Below are 23,983 nucleotides of genomic sequence, written 5' to 3'. Positions count from 1 at the left end.
TCACATGCTTTATCCTACAGTCTAGCTCCCCCGGTGAAAATAAAATGAAAGAATGGCCACCCGGCATCGTGTCTCCTCCATCTCCTGGCTCTTGCCTTTGATCCTATCATTATTCATTGCACTGCAGTAGTGCCTAGCAACCCAGTCACGGACCATGACTGTACTGCACTAGGCGCTGCACACAACAGAGAGACAATCCCTGCCCTGAAGAGCTTACAGTCCCAATGCTCTCCCTGCTTCAGGCTTTCCCTCATGGATCCTGTTACCAAATGGGCCAAAATCCATCGTCTAAGCCTGATTCCACCCTATCTCCCTGCCTCACCCACAACAGCTTGCTTCGAGTCTGACGAGCTGAATGAGCCTCCAGTAGGATTTCTACCATCATCTCTGTGAGCTTCACGCTACACCCTCCCTCTACTATTTCCTAGAGTACATTCTTTGCAGGGCTGCCCTGTTGGAGCACTGCCCGCTCTAGTGGAAGTATAGCCATCAGAGCCTTACACCTGAGCTGCTGTCTGGATGAAATACCTGTCTTCAAACAGCCCCGTTAGGAGAGGGCACCGGAGACTCTAATTACACTTGAGGCGAGCTCAGATCAGCCAAAAAACCCAGAGAGACTCTGCTGCATGTTTCTCAGCCTGAGCACTGAACAAACGCCTGATGGGATGAACTGCCTGTGGGCAAATGGATCTTGGAGTTTTTCAGCATCAGTAAATCTCAAGGAGAGGAAAATTTGTCCCTGCTGGGAGCCAAGGACCAGGCTCTTGGCTGTGGGACTGGCTCATTTAGGAAGAGAATATACATCACCCTTTGTTTGCTATGAGTTCTATGAAATAGGTGTGACCCCATATTTTTCAATAGAAATATTGTTATGATATGAAAATGGCATAACTAAAATATGTTTTATGCAAGATGGGTCATGTGAGGTATCATTGGAAAGGTTATGTTTTACTGAATATGATTATCCTATTGGTATACATCTATCATTTCTGTATCTGAAGTTAGAGAAAACCAATGGGTCTTTGAAGATGCTGATCTCTCATCTTCTGGAGTTCCTTCCTGTGGACATTACAAATAAACCTTGTCTCATGGTGGCTTTAACAGTGCAAGGTCATGTGATGATGTCACCCGGTACAGAGTACCACCTTGGACACTGCTGGTATTTTTCCACTGGAAACAAAGGATTCCTGCCTTATGTAAATCCTATTTAAGGCTGGAAAGTGAGTCAATCAGGCTCTTCTCCATTGCCTCCAGGCCCAAGAAGGAAGACATCTGAAAACACCTGAAGAAATAAAGGAACTAAGCTGGGGAAAGGTAAGGGCTGAGTCCAGAGTGAGAAAGAGAAATAACTGGAACTCTGAGCTGCAGAAACTCTGCGTCCTGCTTAAAACATTTAGGGAGAGAAATTACAATTTGTAACCTGTTTGTTTAGTGAATTAAGTTTAGTTTGCGTATTTTGTTTTATTTCTTCAGTAATCTGCTTTGTTCTGTTTGCTATCCCTTACTTACTTAACATTTACCTTTTGTAGTTAATAAACTTATTTTTTGTTTATTTCAAAACCCAGTTTGTGCAATTCATAACTGGGGGGGGGAGGAAGAGCTGTGCATATCTTCCTCCACATTGAGGGAGGGGGGCGATTTTTATGAACTTGCACTATATAGATTTCTATACAATATAATTTTGGATTTACACTCCAGAGGGTGTGTGCACAGAAGTGCTGGCCATTTCCCTAGCTGAGTCCTCCCACACAGAGCTGATCGCAGACTCTGTGTGATTCTACAGCTGGGTGTGTCCCTACTTGTGTGTGTGCTGGAAAAGGGCTTGAGAGCCTGTCATAGCAGCACAGAGTAAGGGAAACCCAGACTGGTGGGACAGGCGGGCTCAGTGGGACCCCAGCACATCCGGAGGCACCCCAAACGAGGGGTCCAACTCATCACAATAGGTTGCACAAGCACACAGGGAAATAAAAAATATATTTACATTATTAAATAACTGACCAATTTTCATGGTGTTTAAAGAGACAGTATCTGCCTGCTGATGTCGCCAGATTAACTTTCCCTATTCCCTTGGCTCTGGGCTAGTGACACTTCACAAGAGCCCTGCCAAGTCTAGTGGCTTGTCTACACAGGCAGTTATTCTAGAATAGCTGTTCCTGATTGGCTCCATGCATACATGCTCTTATTCTGGAATAAGAGTGCCTTATTCCAAATTAATTTAATGGATTAAATTAAATGGGAACAAGACACTCTTATTCCAGAACAAGAGCATCCACACATGGAGTTAATCAGGAATAGTTAATCTGCTTTAAAAAAAATCACATGCTACCTTATTCTGGATTAATTTTTATGTCTAGACAAACCCCAAACTGCAGCATTAGCAATGCAATGTGCTGACATACCTGGTGACCATGTTAGTCCTCATGCAAGTGGTCACATTCCAAATTATAATACGTGAGGATTTTTTAAAAAATACTTCACTATTTAAAAAACACAAAATCCAAAGACCATAGTAATTTTACATCCTATTGTAGTATAGACACATGATTCCATCCATCCATGGATGGAGACAAAGGAATGAAAGATACATTTAAGGGCTTGAACAATCTGATAATACCCCTTTAAAACATTCAATAAAACACTAGATAATATACTTATCAGACAGCATGACACCCAACCTAATGGAGATGAGAGAAAGGGAAAGACTAGACACCTTTAGGTGCTGCACATGTGAGGAGATAGGCCAGCTGCTCACCCGTGCTGCCATGATGGAGGCCAACTTTGGGAGAAGATGGGAGGAACTGCCGTTATTTGTTCTAGGGGAGATGGGGTGTTTGGGAGGGGATGCGTTCTGCCCTAAGACTCTAGAATGAGGAGATGGATATACCTCCATCTCAGTGACTCAGCCCTCTTCCCCTCATAGATTACTCCAAACAGCAGTGCTGATGCCAGTTTCTAACAATCTGCCAGTCACACCTGGTTAGATGGCATCCCGTAAAGGAACTAGACTGAGAAATTGTCAGAAGGCCAAACAGAAAGTTACCTCAAGATTCCCAACAGCAGCTAAGGGAAGCTGGGACTGGAGTAACTGAGCTCCCGCATCAAACCTGCTTCTACACTATCCCATCCGGCAATTACTGCTGAGAGAGGCTGGGAGGGGAGCGGTGGGATGGGCTCCCACACTATTCCCTGTGGTAGCTTCTGTTCCTGCAAGGAAGAAGTAAGTACAATTTCCTGCACACAGGCCCCAGCAGGAGCATGTCTCTGTGGTGCAATGGGTCAGCGCATTTGGCTGTTAACCGAAAGGATGGTGGTTCAAGCCCACCTGAGGACGGCAGTCACCCCTTGCTACTCAAGACTTGCTAAGAGCTCAAAGGCCCCCTTTTTAGGGGGGAGGAATAGCTCAGTGGTTTGAGCATTGGCCTGCTAAACCCAGAGTTGTGAGTTAAATCCTTGAGGGGGCCATTTAGGGATCTGGGGCAAAAATTGGGGATTGGTCCTGCTTTGAGCAGGGTGTTGGATTAGATGACCTCCTGAGGTCCCTTCCAACCCTGATATTCTATGATTCTCTGATCTGGAAGGAGCTCAGTGTGACATGCACTCATTGTCCCAGGCAAGGGAGTTAGCAGGGTCACCATGAAGAATCTGTTTCCTCCCATGCTGCACCCCATTACAGATGAGAGCCATTGGCAACTGAACAAGAGGGCTTCCATCCCCTTTTTCTCTACAGTGGCTGCTTCTGGCAGACAGTTAGCTGAGCTTTGTGGAGCTGTCAGTCCTAAATGGGAGGATGGCAGCCTTTGTCAGAATTAATATGCACAGGTTGTTAACTGCTGCCAAAGGGTTTCCCACTTCCCTCCTTCAGGCCTGTCTGATCCTGGCCCCATTTACCAGAGAGCAAGCTACAAAAAACCCCATGCCCACAACTCTGGACTCCAGCACAAAGAAACTCTTGTCCCACAGAATCAAAGGAAAATCCAGAGCTGGCTTCCCATACTCACCCCACCCCCCCCCCCCCGTGTTTTTACTCCCTGTCATCCAAGAATGAGGATGCTCTGAGCATCATACAGACCTGTGAGCTGCTTTCTAGCTCTCACTTTGTGCAGGATAGAGAGGAAAAGGGGTTAAAACCAGATTTTAGATATTAGGTGGGGTGTGAGAGCATCTGGGAGCTTGAAGACTCAGGTGGATGATCTGAGGCTCATGGATCTGAAGCACTGAGATTTCACACACTCCCTGAGGCATAGACAGAACACATCATGGAATGTGCGGTAAAGGTTTACATGCACTTGTGTGGGAGGAGCTGCACTACTCAGACGTGGCTTCCCCAATTGTGTATAGTGTGTCCATCTCAGATTTATGCCGACAAAACCTCCATTTAAATATATACACATGAGGAGGAGCAAGAGCAAACAGTGGGAGGGAGTGTGGTTCAGTGGCTAGAGCACTGGACAGGGACTCAGGGAACTGCTCTGCACTGACCTGCTGGGTGACCGTGGCCAAGTCACTTCACATTTCTGTACCTCAGTTTCCCCATATAAAACGGAGGGTAATGATGCTGACCTTCTTTGTAACGTGCTTTGAGGTCTACTGATGAAAAGTGTTATATGAGAGCTAGGTATTATTTCTACTAAGAGGTGATTAGTGTGATATAAAGCTTGGGATGTGTACCAGTGGGGAAGCCATGTGAGAGTTAACAAGTCTCCCCCCCCCACTTCCCCATAAAACACTCATAAAACCTCCCTCGCACACAGTTTTCCAGCTTTCAGAGTAGCAGCCATGTTAGTCTGTATTCGCAAAAAGAAAAGGAGTACCGGTGGCACCTTAGAGACTAACAAATTTATTAGAGCATAAGCTTTCGTGAGCTACAGCTCACTTCATCGGATGCATTTGGTGGAAAAAAAACCCAGTTTTCCAGGCTGCGGGTGGCTAGAAAAATCTCTTGATGAGAGATGGGACCAAGGCGCTTGCCCGGAGGACGAATGCTTCTTGTTAAGAAATCCTTACCCCTTGTGGTCAGGCATTAAGCTGTACCAATGGTAATCAAAAACCCTGGAAAGTATCAGCATGATTATCACATCTTAAAAGCAGGGACCGATCATTGCATTGTTCCCTAAAGTTCCATGCACATATACAGTGCTCTCTCTGTCTGTTTAGTAATTAATAATGAGTCAAAGAGGTTGCACCAAGACATCCCTTGCCTCCATTCCCAATGAATACATGGGGTATATAATTACATAGCCCCTAACCTATGATAGGTAAATATGGTAAATAGGCCCATACTAGCAGCTACTTTTAGGCCTGTCTTGTTAAACAGTGTGCCCACGCAGGCTGAATGGAGATCTAGGTGCTAAGAACATCCCACACCACCAACCTGATGGTCAGGCCTCAGCTAATGGCCTCATGACGGGTCACTGAAAGTGCACCACATACAAAGATGAAGCTCTTTCCCTCAAGTTACCCTTCCCTGTCTCAAGCACTTAACCCCTTGCATGCCAGGTGTTAACAGTAGCAGGACGAGTACAACTCCTGGAGCCATCCCTCCCCCACACACTTTCCATAGGTTACACTGTGGGCCACATTCCTTGTAGCTCTCACATCAAAAAAAGTCACCATGACACAAAGCTATAGGTAACCGCTTGCTGGAGACTGAAATAGGGGAGTCTACTGGAAAAAACACCATGTGGATATTCCGACATCTGTCAATGGAAGGAGTTGTTGGGGAAACCCACCTCTGGGGAATTCTCAGCTCTTTGCTAAAACCGGAATAATTGCAGTGCTTAGACACTCAGCCAGCCCAGGGGGGCGAGGGCATGTCCCAGGCCCTATTTACATTACAAATAGTTGAAGCCAGGGAATCTGCTTACAGCACAGCAGGCCCCTGACCTGTTTACAACCATTCTGTAGTATAGACAGGACCTAACTGTGCCCTTGATAAAACTTTGTGCTGTTCAAGGCTCTAGCCCTGTGCGGGGGAACATAGTCAAGTGCTGCTTCTACTACATGCGGGGTGGTGGGGGTGGTGGTGAACCTGCTAACTAGTGCACCTGTAGTGTAGACAAGCCCCAAACTGAGCTCAGGGGTGCCTGTGAGAAAACACCAGCACTCTCTAAAAGGAGAGATGGGTGTCAGCACGTGTACTCTCCATCTGCCCATATGCATGAGTGCTGACCTGTGCCTCTGTGTATTGGGATGCTGGCTTTTGAATGTGTCTGTGTCTCTCTGTATGAATGCATGATGCTTTTGGGGCCAGTCTGAACTCTGGTGTAACTCCAGTGATTTAAATGGTGTTGCTGCCCTTCACACTAGCAATGAATTTGGTGTAGGTGCTCAGCTGTGGGCCTGGGTAGGAGGAGAATTGCTGCTCCATGTATTTTTGTGGTATCTGTCATGTATGTGGGGAACCGTACCCTTAAAAGGCTCTGGCGAAAGCTAGTTGCAACCGGTTGTTATGTTACACAGAGGCTCACGTTAAGCAACAGTGATCAGTTCGTACTCAGACACTGAAAGTAACAAGCCTCTATCTGACTCCTCGGCTGGGAGTGATTACCGAATACCACAACATGGTGGGAAAGAGAGGTTTGGAAAAGTCACATGAGTGGGCAGCAGATGAGCTGCCATTTGGCAAGGACCCCAAAGGCAACCACTTTAAACTGGTGGGAAACATCCAGATTCTCCAATTTTGGCCCATCTTTAATTTCATTCCTTGATCTTGCAGACAGAGCAAACAGGTACTGACTGCCCCTCCCCCGGCCAGCACCCAGCAGCCCTGTCGGTTCTTCCCAACCAATAAAGAGGATTATTTTTTAGCCTCTTCCCTGACAATCATCCGTCACACTCACTCCAGAATTCATCTTGGAATTGGCAAATAAATCCAGCCCCGATCAGCTCAGTGACAGCATCTCATTACGAAGCAAGAGATAGAGAAAGCAATGGCCTCTGACAGATGATATCACCAATGCCAGGAAGTCCCCCTCCGGCCTTATTACAAGGGACGTCCCTTATTGTTTCATCTCTATACAACAAGATTGGGAGTTGCTGAGTGCTGCAAAAAGCAGCAAGAAATACCCTGGGTATGTAGGGTAGGTGAGTACTGCTTAGTATTATTATTAATAAGAATGATGATGATGATAATAATAATATTGGGAGGAGGCTGGGGCGGGGGTGCTAAGAAAACAGTCCCTTATTTTTTAAATATGTTGGCAACCCTACGTGTCTGCCTCTCCTGACCTCCCAGTCTCCCCTGTTTACAGCAAGTCAACCTCTCTTCCCCAGCTCTCTCCTAAGCAATGATCAAGATCATGGGTCCTGTGCTAACACATGGGAGTCCCAGGAACAAAATCCCAGGCTTTATTCTGAGCCCTGTTTGTGTGTCTTCGAGCCACTGTGCCTGCCTGCTGTGTGAATTCCTGTAAGCTGGGCCCTGGCTCATGCTACACTTTTGACCTGTAATCTTCTAATGATCCAGCTACAGGATCCATTAATAGGATTCAGTCCTCGTTCTCCTCCCTAGCTTATAATTAGGCTGCTTCCTGAGAATTTAGCACGTCATTACAAAGCAACACAGCCAGTGCCCAACGTGCATGATGATTTGGCTGGCCAAACCCACTGAGTTAGATGCCCTCAATGGGTGGGCAACTTCAGACCTTGGCAGCTAGTGTCTTCTGCAGAGAGAAGACTCTATAGCAATGGTTCTTGACCCATTTCCATACTGGGATTCCCTCTTCCATCTAGCTGAAATTGTCTCCCATTTGGGTACATGGGAAGGGCATGCTGGGTGCAAAATCCTTGACACCTGTTTGTAGCCCCTAGATCAAGACCCCAAGCTCTGCAGTAACAATAACATGTTTTGCCCAAACCAAATGACTGTACTATAAAAATTCTAAAATATCTGGTTTGCCTTCTTACCAGGCTGCAGGGAAAGCTTTCCCACTGAAACTTACAAATGGAAACTGTAATCCTAACCCCATCTAGTACTGCCATCTGCAAAAACACCCACACATGCCTACATATCTGTACGTGTTGTACTCAGCGCCCACTTCTCTGCATCTGTGTGCTCCTTTCCCAGCTCCTACGTGCACATATGGCAATCCAGGTTCGGAAAGTTCAGCCTTGTGTGTCCTACACTTTAAATACAACTTCTGTCCTCCTTTGCCCTCCATGCTGGGAGGAAAAAAGACACTAAATCTGCTCTTGGTTTTACAATCCGTTTCCCCTGGGTGGAATTCAACCTGCTACCCACTTGCTTCTTTCAGCTTTTGGACTGATTGCATCATGCATTTCAGATGGAAGCATCCTGGACAAGGGCAGAGTGGGTGTGTGTTGGGAAGGTGCGGGTGAGGGAACAAAGCATTCTCTCTCTGTGCTGTTTTAATGTAACAAAAGGGACTGGCAACATTCTGGAGGGAGCAGAGTGAGTCCGAAAAATGGAAACACAAAAGGCTCGTTATGTAGATCACATGTCTTCCTAGATGGCATATGTTTCAGGGCTGGGACCGTGTATTTTCATGTGTTTATACACAGCCTAGCACAGTGGGATCCCAACAATAGCACAATAACAATAGCACAATAACACACACAATGTATATCAATGCACAAAGTTGCTAAGAAACTGGATGATGAGTCTTGGGTCCAAAGACAAACACTCTTTCAGGCTCAAAAGACGCAGTTCAAGCAATAAAAATAGCAGGGGTCTACTGCCTGAGGACTAGGCCGTATGGTTACTCAGACTAAATGGAGTGATTGGTTTTAGGCGATGTCTGTCAGAGAGAAAGCCAGGAGGAGTGGCGTGAGTGTGACCCTGAAAGGAAGCAGAGAGACAGAACTTCTTGGGCACAGAGCTTGCTGAAGTGGCACCCCAGGGGATTTCTGAGTAAGGAAGCTGCCTGCTGTTGTTTGTTTTGACTGTGTTCAGGGAAATAGGACTTTGTGTACATTCTTTGTAAATAAACAAAATCATAAACCAAGACTATACCTGACTCACATTACTGATTTTTCTCCCTAACAGAAACAACCCTGCAAGGCCCTGAGTAACGGCTAATTGCTCAGGCCCAAGGAGCAACAATACATACACACATATACACACATCACATACATAGGGTGACCAGGTGTCCGAGTTTTGACCAGAACACCCAGTCGAAAAAGGACCCTGGTGGCTCCAGTCAACCATTAAAAGTCCGATCGGCGGTGCTGCAGCCTAAGGCAGGCTAGTCCCTACCTGTCCTGGCTGGCACCATGCTGCGCCCCGAAAGCGGCCAGCAGGTCTGGGTCCTAGGTAGGGAGGCCATGGGGCTCCACACGTTGCTCCCACCTTGAGCACTGGCTCCACATTCCCAGGTCCCGGCCAATGGGAGCGGGGGGAGCCCAACTCTGTGGGTGAGAAGGGCGTGTGGAGCCTCCTCCCTCCTGCCCCCCACCCTGTCTAGGACCCAGACCTGCTGGTTGTTGGCTGTTTCCAGGGGGCGCGCAGCACGGTGCCAGCATAGGTGCGGGAAATAGGGGTGCACGGAGTGCTTCCTGCACTTATGCCCTTCTCCCAGCCCTCTGCCCCCCATCCCCTCACCTCACTTTGGGGGGAGCTCGGGTGCTGGCCACTGGCCCTGGGGCCCTGCACTGGCCCCAACCCTGCAACCAGGCCTTCGCTCCCAGGGATCTGCTCCTGGGGCCACGGCTGCTGGCCCCGTGCTTGGGGCCCCATGCCTGGTCCCACAGCCGGGGCTCTGCTCTTGGCCCCACATATGGGATCCTGGCTACCGGCCCCTCCCCAGGGCACCGCTCCTCACCCCACGCCCACCCCCAGCTGTGGCCTCAACCCCCTTACCCATGCCCAAGTCCCCATGTCCCAGAGACACAGCCCTGCTCTCAGCCTCGGGTGTGGGGGATGCACAGGGGCTTTCAGCACCCCCACTACTAAAAATGTTCCAGCGCTACTGGGTGTCAGGGCAGGCAGGCAACCTGCCTTAGCGGCCCCCCCCCCAGCTGCACTGCTGACCGGGAACCGCCCGAGGTAAGCCTGCAGCCCAATCCCGAGCCCCAAACCCCTGCCCCAGCCCTGAGCCCCTCCCAAACCCGGAGCCCCCTCTTTCACCCCAAACCGCTCATCCCTGCCCAGCCCAGAGTCCTCACCCACCCTGCACCCCAACTAACTGCCCCAGCCCAGAGCCCCCACACACACCCTGAACCCCTCATACCCAGCTCCACCCCAGAGCCAGCACCTGCAGCCCAGAGCCCTCACCCCCTCCCACACCCCAACCCCCTGCCTCAACCAGCAGCCCCCTCCTGCACTCTGGATTCCTTGGCCAAGGGAGGGGGAATATAGTGAGCAGGGGGGGCCCCCTCAGGGAAGGAGCGGGGCTAGGGTGTTCGGTTTTGTGCGACTAGAAAGTTGGCAACCCTCCACATACAATGTATACACATACAAATCTATATATAGAAGGCTGGGATTTAGTGAGTGGGTTTTGCCGGTGGGTGCCCTCTCGAGGCCCCAAATCCACTCTGCCCCCTCGTGAGGCCCCACCCCCTCTCTGCCCTTTCCCCCACCTGCCCACTGCTTGCTCCTCTCTGCCCCCTCCTCCGAGCACCTCTGCCAGTTTTGGAGGGAGGCTATTCACATTAGAGAAAAAAGGTGGGTGTGGTAATATCTTTTATTGGACCAGCTTCTGTTGGTGAAAGAGACACGCTTTTGACTGGTGCCGGTGGGTGCTGAGCACCCAATAATTTTTCCCCGTGGGTGCTCCAGCTCCGGATCACCCACAGAGTTGGCGCCTTAGCCCTCTAAAGTACAAGAGCTAATACCTATCTGCCAAGTAACATGCCTTTGAAGATCCCTGCCATATTTGTAGATATATATATTTTTCCAGCACATTTTATAGCATTTATTTCTGTGGTAACTCAAACTCTTACATGGCAGTTCCTGATACTGAGATAACAGCAAATCATTTTTTAAAGCAATGGATTACTGAACATGTTTGGAGATTAAATTGCTGCTCATTTCAGTCGCTATTTGTGAGCATTCTGACAACGGGTGCTTACTCGCAAAAATGCTTGCAAATCCCAAGTGTTTTGCAAATTTTAGCAAGAATGCCCCCAACATGTATTATTTGATATTTGCATGTTTAAAATGTTTCGGTCAACCAGTCAGAGAGCAGATACAATACTACGTGCCCAGATACTAGAAATGAAGGTAGTATTATAGAAGTAGTTACTGTGAGAAATACTGACCATTTCTCTGTTTAGTATGTGCCTCTCTGGCAGCCCATCTGAGCTGGCTTCGCTAATGCAAAGAGAATCCCTACATGGCAAAGTGCCAGCCTAATGGCATAATGCCACTCTCATTGCAGTTTCTGGCATGAAGGACATGACAGGATATGGCTGGAGCATCCCTGTACACCAACCATGGCTGCTGGAATGGCTCCTTGGAGTCCTGGAGTACTGGGAATAAGTTAGAGCAGTCTTTGTACTGCTCCCATATCAGGGACTAGTCTGAGCTAGCCACAGGATATAGGGACTACAAAGATGGTCCGAACATACCTCTACTCACCAGTGGTGGATTAAAGATTTTGCCGCCCCAGGCCCTGAAATAATTGCCACCCCCCCCGACCCCAGCTCACCTCCGCTCTGCCTCCGTCTGCCTCCTCCCCTGAGCGCGCCGCCGGGTCCTGCTTCTCCCCGCTCCCTCCCAGTGCTTGTGCGCGAAACAGCTTGCGAAGGAGGGGGGAAGAGGAGGGAACGTGGTGTGCTCAGGAGAGGAGGCAGGGCCGGGGTGGGGATTTGGGGAAGGGGACCAATAGGAGCACAGAGGGGGCGGTGAAGGGGTGGAGTTGGGGCGGGGCTGTGGGCATGAACCGGCGCGAGGGAAAGCAGCCTCTGGCTGCTATTATAAATTTGCCATCCCTGCAAATTTGCCACCCTAGGCCTAGGCCCTTAGGCATTAATACGCCACTGCTACTCACTGCTATGTTTATCCAGAGGGCACAGCCCTTCTGGACCAGAGAATCTGGCCCATCACCTCAACAAAGTGTATAACAGACATTTTGCCCCTGTTTAACACTCTCGGTCCAGGCTATTAATGGATCCACAAAACTCTGCAAAGCATCCGCAGGCACAGCATCGAGTTCATAGTCCCTGAATAAGCACATGCCATTCTCTTGAGCTGTCAGATGCTCCAGGCTGCTTTGGTGTATAGTTGAGACAAACACTTCGTGGGAGGCAGTGTGGTCCTAAGGCCTTGGCCTAGCAGTCAGGTAACCTTGGTTCTAGTCCCAGCACTGCTGCTGATATACCATCCGACCTTGGGCAAGTCACTTCTACTCTCTAGTATAAATAATAAGCTTTTTGAGTAGAGACTGCCTCTCCTTATACATATGCATAGCTTCTTGGGCAATGGGGCCTTGATCTCAGTTGGGGTTTCTAGATGCTACTGAAATATAAATAATAATAAGCTATCCAGATTATTCAGTGAATATTTATGGACAACAAAAACATTTGAAGATCACGACTGGTTTGCAAACTAGTCACTAGCTGTGCTTTTAATGCATATTGTTGGTAACAGTTTGACCATCTCTAATGTTACTTTTTCTCAACTAACATTCTTTACTAAAGATGGGCAGTGCAGTGTAGCCAGTCAAGAGTGAAGATACTTATTTAAATCTCATTTCTCCATCTGATCCTTTCTGTCAGTCCAAGCATAAAATCCTTTAATTTCCAGAGATGAGCCTGAGCAGCGAATTTTGGAGCTGGATATAGATCTGGATCCAAGCTTTCCTGACATTTGGATGCTTGGATCTAAGGTTTGGTTCTGGCTTGTCTCTGCTAATTAACTTCTGCAAACTGATACGGAGTATGCCAATTTCTTTATCGGGGGACTCACATTGTGTCATATTCAGAAATAGCAGGGTCTAGATTTTGAACAGAATGTGAAAATTTAAAGCTTCAAGTTCCTCTTGGCTCTGGTGAAACACAAACTCTGGGTTGCACCATTTGTTTATTGTATCACGTTCCCTGTGGTCACTTAGACTCTGATCGCCTTGTTATCTAGCCATCTAGGTCCTTATACGACACCCCTTTCACTGTTGTAGCTGAACACCTTGCAAGAATTCCAAATAAAAATAACACCCTTTCTCTCTTTCCTGTCTGTAGAAGTATTTAGTTCATAGATTTTAGTTTGTTTCCTTGTGTGTGTGTTGAAATTATTGAGTGAAAGTGTTGTACCATGGGTACGTGCCAAGTCAGGAAAACAAGTTTTACATTTAGCTGTAAGCTCAGTGAGGCCTGAGTGCATTCTTCTCTCTTGCAGGGCTCAGTTTCATAGTCTAGCGACTCCTGGGAAAGTTCTGTCTCCTGCACTCATGGGCATCCCCCATTGGTCAACAGTTTTGTAATTTCTTGTGCATTTTATCAGTGAGTGCAGGGTAGTTACATGGGGACTGTACAGCACCAATGGGGCCAAGACTGCTGCTAGAGATAGAAGGGACCTGTTGGAGGCTTAGTCCATCCCCCTGCCAGGACAGGACATACTCCCCAGAGAGGATGCATTGTATATTAAGATGATATTTTGTTTGCTCTTGAGCCAAAATTGAGGCACAAATGAATTCTGCTAGAGCTGCTTACTCAGTGAGACCAGACTGCTCTCTGCTTTCATCAGGGGTTTGTTGCTATGGGACATTTCACACTCCTGCCACTCACACAAACTACTGCCTGGAGGCTGCTGGGTGCCAGCCTGTCTCCCCAGCCCAGGATGAGCTAATGCCACATCCAAGTCTCTTTCAGGCCTTCCCTGGGGACATGGTTTATTAATTCAAAGGAAAGCTCACAAAATAACACAGAACAAAGTTACCCCTGTCCCCAATCCAGGCTGCAGGGGCCCAGAGGCCTTACACTCTGCATCGCTCTCTGCTCCAGGACCAGTTCCAGGAGCCAACATCCCTCCAGCAGCTCTCCTCCAGCTGAGCCCTCTCACTCTGAGCCCTTTGTAGGGCTGATCCTTTCCCTGATCCTTTCCCACCTGGATCTGCTAATGCAACAGGGCTGTTTGGCTCCCTGGCCGTATGTCCTTAAAGGAACATCCCAGCTTCTTACAGCATCTTACTCTGCAAGTAGCCCCATTGATTTCAATGGGATTGCTTAGGGTCCACATACAGGCAGAATCTCGCCCTGGGAAAGGAAGGTGGGGACACAGGCCTGGCTCAAATAAGCACTTATCTGTGAAAAGAAAAGGAGTACTTGTGGCACCTTATAGACTAACAAATTTATTAGAGCATAAGCTTTCGTGAGCTACAGCTCACTTCATCGGAATGCATCCGATGAAGTGAGCTGTAGCTCACGAAAGCTTATGCTCTAATAAATTTGTTAGTCTCTAAGGTGCCACAAGTACTCCTTTTCTTTTTGCGAATACAGACTAACACGGCTGCTACTCTGAAACCTGCACTTATCTGTGGTGTCATTAATCTTTTGGTCAGCTCTGTACTCGGTGTGATGGACCACATCAATTTTTAAAGCATTTCACTCCCATAGTTTTCTCCGACACGGGTTAAGAGGGAAAAAAGAAAACAGCTGTGCAAGGCATCTAAGGTCCCTCGGAGGGCATGTCTGAGCAGGTGTAAGCCAACCTCACATACTCAGACATATCAAGATTTACTTGCTAGGCAGACTGGGACAAAACTTTCCAGACTCCCTGCAGTTCAAGCAAAATGACTGACTGACTGCAGAACAGTAGTTCCACCATGGATCGACAAAGAAAGGTACTCCAAATGTAGGACAAGCAGTACTGTTCTCTCCATGTTTTGGATCTCACTTAACCTCATTCTTCATTTCCCCATCATTTCTGGTCTTACTGTGCTAATTATGGGTTTTTTGGGTCTCTTCTTTTAGTGTTGGTGAAAGGTGTGGTATAGATATGCTGGGAACTGATAACCTCTGTTTTTCCTAGATACCATCGAGCCTGAGAATAGCTGGCCCTCTGAGCGGGCCAGGGATCCAGCCTACCTCTGACTGGCTCCACAAGGAGGAATGAGGCAGCTCAGTTTTACCTACGACTTGCTCACTCTTTGAGCTGCTGGGAGGCAGGTAATTAGGCAGGGACGCACCTAGGCAAGATAAATGGAAGCTATGCACAGGGAGGCCTACGCTAGAGAAACAGAGGCTGCTGGGAAGAGGAACAGTCCCCAGAACATACAGAGAAGGCTTCTCAGGGGACGCTGGTGAGGGGGGCCCACAAGCAAAGGAAACAAAGAAAGAATGCTCCTGGTGGGAGAGTTTCTGAAAGGAAGGGACGATGAATGCTGCATCTCAGAGAAACCTGGCTCCCATGAAAGACTTCACCAGGCAACAGCAGAAGGCCTGGAAAAAGAGGAATTATATTCTGTCCTGAGGTTTGACCTCCATGGGGACCTGGACCCTGGAGGAAAGACCTTCCCGCAGTTAGTGACAAGAGGCCCCTGATTCTAGAAAAGGGTTCCGGGTCATGAAGACCTCACTTGGACATGATTAGGGTTGACTCAGCCCCCTGCCTTCCTTCAGCTAGAGATGCTGGGGAGCAGTTCCATGTGTGTGAGGCTCTGCCTTTTCGGATTGAATAAAACTAGACCCCTGCTGGAGTGCTGTTCAATAGACAAGCCTCCATGGACTTGCTAAAATCCTCCCTCAGAGAAACGGGCTAAGACAAAATGGTGGTGCTGCACTGGGCCTCCAGGGGGTGCTCTAAGGTTACACATGGGCAGTGGTAATGCAAGATACCCAAAGAGAGCTCCAAGGTACCTCACCGCTGACCTAGAAGGATTACTTCTGGAGATCTGAGGGTAACTCATTCTCCACAGCCCATCCGGGTGTTACATGATGACAATTACAATGGTGATGTTAGTGATGTGTGCACCTACCCAGCAGGAATGAGCCAGAAACCCATGAAACTCATTTCTTTCAGTCATCACCAAGCTGGGCTGGATTTGAACAAAGCAATTTAAAGGTGAAATTTACCCATGTGCTGCCTGAACCATCCTTTCTCTTTTCGTCCTATTGTATGGAATCCATGTACGTCTCTGACCCATCTCTGTACCTCTTTGTCATTGTGCACTGTACTTGGATCTGTGCTTTACTGGCTAGGAAGCAGATTCCAACTATGTTCAAGTTCCGTGCTTGGATACATTTTACACAATTCCTAGTGAAGTCCATGGATCAATGGATATCTAGGGGCAGATTTTGGCCCTTAAATATATAAAGGATTCATCTCCAAACATAGGTGCTGGAACTGGGGGTGCTGCCACACCCCCTGGCTTGAAGTGGTTTCCATTATATAGAGGGTTTACAGTTTGGTTCAACGGCTCTCAGCACCCCCACTATACAAATTGTTCCAGCACCCCTGCCTCTAAATATAGTTTCCTTGTTGGGAAATTTAACTGGCATCTTTCATTGCAGCTTTTGTTTTCATTGTTTTTCTGTGCTTACCTGCCCAGGGCAAGGACAGACAAACTGAATAAAATCTGGGGCCTTTTACCTGAATAAATTAAATCTTGAACCTGTGTCAGGTAATTACTATGATTCTGCCCATCCGCAGCGTGCAGTTCCCCCATGTACCCGTGCTCTAGATCTGTTGAAAGAGTCTGCACTCAAGTTGCTTTTTATTTTGTTTCCTTTACATTCTGTTTCTTGATTACCAAAGCAAAGAAAGTGCTTTTGTGTGCCCAAAGGGAGGGGAGCTAGGACTTGTCCTTGGCCCAGCTATGTAAAAAGAATCCATATTTTACTGAAAATTGGCGACAACATTCATAAATAATAACAAAGGCTTTGGACCTCACTCAAACTCAGTGTAAGAAGCAGGTGCAATATCCATGGGAGCCTCTGGGTAAAATGCAGAAGTGATGTGGCCAGAGGGGTAAATTACAAATTGAGTGTAAGTGAGTTGGGGAAACAAGTGCAAATGGCAAAGAAGTGTAACTTGCACTTATTTGCCATTCAGCGGGTGTGCAAAACAAGTGTAATTGATACGTCAAGGTGTCAGACTGGGGTCGTAGCAGGAAAAAGCAACTCAGTGGAGGTGGTAAGATAAAGCAGGTGGAATCTGATCTGCTTTCACCTAGGGTATAACTGACACTAACATTTACGTCATGGTTGAATTAGTCCCCTTGTGCAGAAGCTGATTGTTCTCAAAGACAGATGTTATGCACTACAGAGCAGCACCAAGTTACAAATGACAGAGGGGAAGTTTTTACAGTTGAGATGCTTTTGCAGCCCCCATTCCCTCTCTTTCTCTTTCTCTTTCTCTCTCACACACACAGGGCCACGAGCAGTGTCTCAAACTGAAGCTGGTTTTCCATTATATTGTGAGAGCCATTTTCAATCTACAGTACTCAGCCTTCATTGGGAGCCCTCTAGTCAGATTGTCTGAGGGTCTCACATGCTAGTGCCAAAGGGGAAGCTCTTGTGGAAAATTTGAATAAAGCAGAAGACACTATCTAAGAGATCTGTTTATACAAATGATCTGGCTGAATACACTACCAGAGAATAAAGGGCTTTCTTGCTCATGGAATGGAATCAAATTCAGTTTCTTCTTCGCTGCTGTTACATACTTTCTTCAATTTCTTTCTCCCTCTCTTCCTGAAGTCATTTAACATTTAGAAGTGAGCCAACCCTGGATGAATCCTGGGCAACATTTTTGCCCCCTGAGCAGGGAACATTCTCCTGTCTTATCCGACAGTTCATAAAACACACCCACATTGATCGCTTTCTTTCATATAATTCTCATTGCTTAAGTTCTTTCAATTGGCTATTTTTCCAGTGCATTTATTGATGACCAGCTGACATTAATCTCTTCCTTCCTTGGTTCTCTTGAATCAGAAAAAAAAAAAGAAACCAAAAAAGAATCAGTTCCAAATTCCTCTTATGAGATCAAGAATTTATGCTATTTTCCGGGGCCAATCAACTCCAAAGAGTGAAAGTTTCCCACTCTCCTCCAAGTTGTATCAAGATGCATCTAATGCCTTTCTGAGAGGCCAGGCTATACCTGCACGTATTTCTAAAATACATGCCCACCTTCCTGAGTCAGATATGCCAATGAATTGCCCATCACTCCCATGTGTACTGGTCCTGGCACAGACCTTGTGACTGTTACTCTTGGCTTCTTCTCCCTACCATAGTACCCAATTCTGCCCCCATTACTTGTGCTGATTAAGTGGTGTCTTACTTCAGGAATGGAAATGTATCTACCTTTAGCTTCCAGCCATTGGATCTTTGTCTGCTAGATTGAAGAGCCCATTATCAAATTTCTGTTCTCTGTGTAGATACTTATAGACTGTGACTAAGTCACCCCTTAACCTCTCTTTGTTAAGCCAAACAGATTGAGCTGCTCGAGTTTTTCACTATAAGACATGTTTTCCAATCCTTTACGGGTGGCAGAATCTGGCCGTTAAGGGTAATTCTCTGTGCTGAGCTTCCATGTGCCACTACAGCATGCTTCCCATCCAGTTGCACTTCGTTTATCTTAAAGTGGTGCTTAGCCTGCTCCAAACCGGCTCCCAGCTAATCACACAAGGTGTCAGGCTCTGCCTGCTTCTGGCCAAGGCATTTGGCTGGTGAACAGGGAAAGCTGCCGGAGAAGCCTGGCACCACACCTGCCTTGCCTGGTGCAGAAAAGATTATGGGGAAGAAGTCCAAGGGCCCAACGAAGGGAACCAGCCTGATGTCACTTTGTAGGTCATGGACATCTGATTCCATTCCTCCTTGGGCTTCATCTCTGCTAACCTATAGATAAACTTCACAAGTAAAGGGACCGATCCTGCAGGCTGAGTCCCTCGGTTCTCATTGACTTCAGAGGAGTTGATGCCTCTCAGCACCTCACAGGATCAGACTTGTTAAGGACGTACCTTTGCTGAGTGGCAACAGCAAAAGCAACAGTGAAATCCTGAAGTTGGTGGCATGCTGCTGCAGATGGCTGCCTGTCAGGGGATGGAGATTCTACTTCCAATTCAAATGTACACCAAGCGCATCTCCCTGATGGCTTCACTCTCAGGTTCTTGGGAAACTTCCCTCTCTGTTTCACAGTGCTCTTCTCTGGTGCACAGTCTGAACCTGTGTACATCTGTTGATGGTGGGAAACATGGCATTTCCCCTGCTATCTTGATATGGCAGCTGAAGATTATGAACTACATGTTTGTGGGAAGATATGATCTCCTTTATAATGTGTTTCAGAGTAGCAGCCGTGTTAGTCTGTATTCGCAAAAAGAAAAGGAGGACTTGTGGCACCTTAGAGACTAACAAATGTATTTGAGCATAAGCTTTTGTGAGCTACAGCTCACTTCACTGGATGCATTATAATGTGTGGGTCTGGCAGAGCAAGGGTTTTCAAAGGATCCCCACCAGTCACTCTTTGAGTCCCATCCTGCCCGTTGTTTATACAAGGACAAGGCAGCAGAACCCAGTGGATCCGGATTCTTTAGCATGCGCCTCCCACCTCCAAAACCATGCAGCAGAAGGAACAAGATGTACAAGGGAGCAGTTGCTCTCCATGGCATCTTTCTTCCATGAACGATGGGTAGCTGCTTGAAGCACTAGTAACTCAGCCTCCATGCCTGCACATGTGGGTAGCCAGTCCTAGGGCAGAATAGCACCAACCAGAGCCATGCTGCAAGGAGGGGGAGAAAGGCGCTGCAGAGGGGCTGGCCCTCGGAGGAAGGAGCAGTTCCCTTTCCTGGGACTGGGGAGCTGCATCTCTTGCTTCCTCCATGATCACCCTGGGGAAGAAATTCAAGGAAACTCCATGAGGTCACTCTCCTCCCACTGAGCTACGCATGGTGGAGAGGTACAATTTGGCCCTTTTTGCTCTTTAAACCCCCTTCTCCGTAAATCCCCCAACTCAGAGTCCAACTCCCAGCCAAGGAGCGATGGCTGGAGAACTCCCTTTCAACACCAGTCAATATATACTGAGAGTGGTCACTACCCTGAAATCCCTGAAGTACAAGGCTTTCCTTTTTTGGTCTCCAGCCCTTCCAGATCTTGCCAAGCCGGGCAATCAAACTCAGATCTCCTGCTCAGCACGGCACTGCCCAGTTCTAGCACTCAGCTAGTCACTGTGATATATTTTTATCATTTGTGCTCCATGAAGAACTATCAAAAGACTTCAGCAAAAAGACTTTGAAAAACAAACACTCGGTCCTTAGGTCATATGTGGGAGAAGCTTCATCTTAACATGCAAAAAAGTACAATGCTGCTCATTTGGGCTGATTCCTCAGCTCCCAAATCCAGTCTCTGCATCCCAGAGAAGACAAAGAGAAGACAGAGAGGAGCCTTGCACCTATTTTCAGTGAGCAAGCCGCATTCTTCTCACATCCCCCACTATTCCAGTCCTAACAATGGGCTCTTAGCAACCTATTCAACATGCAACACTTGTTGCACAAAAAGTGCATTCAGTTACATCTAGCAGATCAGTTTCTCTAACTGGACAGAGGGACTTTCTAAAGAGGGCTCGCTCCAGTGGCTTCCGAAATATACTTTGGTTCGGTGTCCAGAAAATCTACATCATTTAATTCATCTGATCACTTTCCTATTGCACTTTGTAAAAAAAACCTTCTGTATTCTCTTGGTTATTAAAAAAGGATCTGTACTGGACAAGGTTACAAAGCATTACTCACAATCGCCCTGTAACTCACCCATTTTCCCACACGTAAATAGGGAGAACAGTACAATTGCAAAAGGACCGTCAGTAGGAACACATGGTATTTAAATCAGCACCTGAAGGATGAGAAGAGTGTCTTCGTTCAGATTTGTGTATATCAACTTCAAACTCGGTTCCTAAGACAAACGGACTAGGAAAGCCGCTTTTCAATAGAAATCTGATAACCATTTGGAATTTGTCAACTCAGCAGCTTTTTCTCCACATCACAGAAACCACCCCCACCACAGGAATTGGCATTAGCAGCTGGGAGAGAGGCTAAGGACTGAACAGATACAGAGACTGAACTGTACTCTCAGGTGCTTCATCCAGGTCAGGGCTAAGACACACCGACTAAGGAGCTGTGTGCAGGGAACCTTGTGCGGCTATTGCCTGTAGTGTCCCTGTCCTGTGCATAAAGGACTCAGTCTAAAGGGCTATCATCTGTTTGACGCCTTTCCCCAGCACTGAATTCGCTACAGAAATTCTGTTTTCAAACACCGTTTCATAGAGCCTTTTCACTGCAACATTACATTATGTCTGGGCACAGATGATACTACATAAGTTATTATACTTTACATTTGACTCACTAAGCCTACCTTCAGGCCTAAAATGCACAATTCAAGTGTACATTGCATTTCCTCTGTCTAAGATGCCTGACAATAATTTTCTGTTGCAGTTTACATAGGAATACAGGACATGGGACTGGAAGGGATCCCCTGAGTCACTGAGTCCCGACTGCTGCCAGCACAGTTATCCCCATCATATTGTCCTGTTCAAAAAGGTATCCTGCTCCACCTTAAAAATAGTTAGGTTCCTTGCTCTCACCACTCCTAGTGGCAGGCTGTTCAAGGATCTCACTCTGATGGTTAGAAACCTTCTCATTTCCAATCTTGGTGTATTCGTGGCCAGTTTGTACCCATTTGTTCTTATGCCAACATTGTCCTTTAACTTAAAAAGCTTTTCTCCCTGCCTGGTGTTTTCCTCCTGAACATATTCTGAGAGAACAAGCCTTCGTTTTGCTAGGCTCAACAAGCCAAATTCTTTGTCTCCTCTTGAAAGATAGGCTCTCTAGTCCCCTGATCATCCTAGTACTCCTTCTCTGCACCTAGTCCAGTCTGAATTCATCTTTCTTGAATATGCGTGATGCCCTGAGTTTCATTGTATAGTGGTTGGATGCACAGAATATGCATCCCTTGACCAGGACTGTCCATTCATCAGGTATCCTCTTAAGCAGGAGCCACTGTAATGTATCCCAACACACCTGAGCCATTAAAACAAGTTACCACCACTTGTGGGGAGCTGATTTCTCATTGGTGCTGAGCACCCACAACTCCAAACGATAATTCTGGGTCAAAGTGTTCCAAGAAGAACACCCAAATATTGAAACACCCCAAAATCAGTGGCCACATTTACCTGAGTTTTTCCATTAATGAAATGGAATTAGTAATATTTACCTCCCTGGGGTGTTGTGAGCCTGAATTCATTCAGGTCTGCAGAGGTGCTATGAAAGTGCAAAGGATTTTTGTTATACCAGGAAAACAAAGCAAGGGTGTCAGCCCTGCAGGTGCCCTGAGCTCTGAGGAGCTCCGCATCTTTCAAAGCCCACTGTCAGCTTAATTCACTCTGTCCTGCAAGTACCTCCCTGGAATTCACTCCCTGCTTCCTCTAGGGAAACACAATGCAAAATGGTTCAGCTACAGAAATTAGAACACAACCACTTGGCTTTACCTGGCATATCTTGTCTTCTGAAAATCCAGGATTCTGGACATGAACATGTTGGCAGTTCCATCAGAATCCAGCTCTGGTCCAGGGAGTGTTGAAGAGCGGGGGAAAGTGCGAGAAAGAAGCAGAGTGAGACAGGCAGGAGCGGAGGAAATTCAGGAGTAGCAGGTTAAATCCCAGAGGCAGATTTTCAGCTCATTAGTGGACAGGGGGCAGGGGAGTCTCTGTGATTCCTCTGACCCAAGGAGGAAAAGGCAAGCCCCGGAGTATCCGTACCAACTTCATCCGTGCTTGCTTTGTCTGCTGGCTCAGGCATGTAGAGGTAGCAACTCACAGGATCAAGGATCAGATCTCTCTCTCTCTCTCTCTCTCTCTCTCTCTCTCTCTCCCACCCAAACACTCTGTGTGTGTTTAAAATACTAAAGAGAAAAATCAAGGCCACCCTTAGTTTCTCCCGCCCCCTGTTGCACAAGAGAATAATACAATAAAAACAAAAGCAACCTAAGAGAGAGCCAGTGTGTGTGTGTGTGAGGGAGGGAGGGAGGGTACGTGGGTCCTGCTGCAAAATAATCCGATGAGGAGGAGGAAAAGAAGGAAAGCGAGCGAGCAATCCCATCCTGCCCCACATGTCACAGCAACCTGCCCAACCTGCCTTATCCACACAGCCAGCTTGAGCGGAGCTATAAATACACCCAGTGGATCAAATAGCAGTAGATTTGAATTTAAAATGTAATTAAGGCATGCCAAGGGTGGAGCTGCAGACAGATGGAGAGAGACAGTCAGAGTGCGGGGTGGAAAGGGGGTGTGAGCAGCTGTTGATGGGCAGAATCACTCAGTGCTTCCCGAGAGCTAGAGCCCTTTGTCGGCTTCGCTTGCTCCCAGCAAGGGCATGGCCTTCCTCGCCTTTGCAGATGTTTTGGCGAGGTGACTCTTTTCTGCACAGGCTCACACTTCCCCCAGGACCAAGCTGAGACCTTCCCTGTCTCAAGCTGGGATGCTGGTGAGATGGTGCCTTTCCGCCCTGGCATCCTGGAGGGCACCAGGAGGCACTGGAGACATCTGGAGCTGCACTTCTAGGGGGTGCTGCTCTCCCTGAGCTGCCTCAGCTGGGGGTGGAGGGATTTTTTCCCCTTTCAATCTAAATGCACCTTTTTTAAACTGTACTTGGGAGCAGGTGGATGAAGCAGTGCAACTGTTAGCAACGCAGGGCTCTGCACAGAATGGTGCTGCCGGGGAGCTGGGAACCCCAGCTCCTGTCCCTCTCCCTCTGCCTCCATCACTGATTTTGGCTATTAATTGATCTTTAACTATTCATGTAAATAGGCCCAATGGCCTGTGATGGGATGCTAGATGGGGTGGGATCTGAGTTACTATAGAGAATTCTCTCCTGGGTCTCTGGCTGGTGAATCTTGCCCACATGCTCAGGGTTCAGCTGATCGCCATATTTGGGGTTGGGCAGATTGGAGAGGCCCTGGAGGTTTTTCGCCTTCCTCTGTAGCATGGGGCACGGGTCACTTGCTGGAGGATTCTCTGCTCCTTGAAGTCTTTAAACCACGATTTGAGGACTTCCAATAGCTCAGACATAGGTGAGATGTTTTTCGCAGGAGTGGGTGGGTGAGATTCTGT

At 47.5% G+C, this 23,983-nt stretch overlaps 1 protein-coding gene across 3 annotated transcripts in view; it reads right to left on the bottom strand.

Moving 5' to 3' along the window:
- MMD2 (monocyte to macrophage differentiation associated 2) overlaps window positions 1–23,031 on the bottom strand; it is a 57,319-nt gene extending 34,288 nt beyond the window's left edge. For 2 of the 3 annotated variants that reach the window (XR_006274784.1, XM_038420829.2), the window contains exon 1: window positions 22,364–23,031. Coding sequence is in view for 1 of the 3 variants with exons in the window: in XM_038420829.2 (XP_038276757.1) it covers window positions 22,364–22,410 (47 nt within the window). In the remaining 2 variants the exon portion in view is untranslated. Of the gene's footprint in view, window positions 1–20,630; window positions 20,767–22,363 lie in introns of those variants that run through there. The other variant, XM_043493892.1, reaches the window with a different exon arrangement.
- Window positions 23,032–23,983: the final 952 nt, after the last annotated feature.

Source organism: Dermochelys coriacea, chromosome 10 (genome assembly GCF_009764565.3).
Source record: "Dermochelys coriacea isolate rDerCor1 chromosome 10, rDerCor1.pri.v4, whole genome shotgun sequence".
NCBI classification, from domain to species: domain Eukaryota; kingdom Metazoa; phylum Chordata; order Testudines; family Dermochelyidae; genus Dermochelys; species Dermochelys coriacea.
Note: the sequence above shows the minus strand (reverse complement) of the source record. Positions and strands in the feature narration are given on the sequence as shown.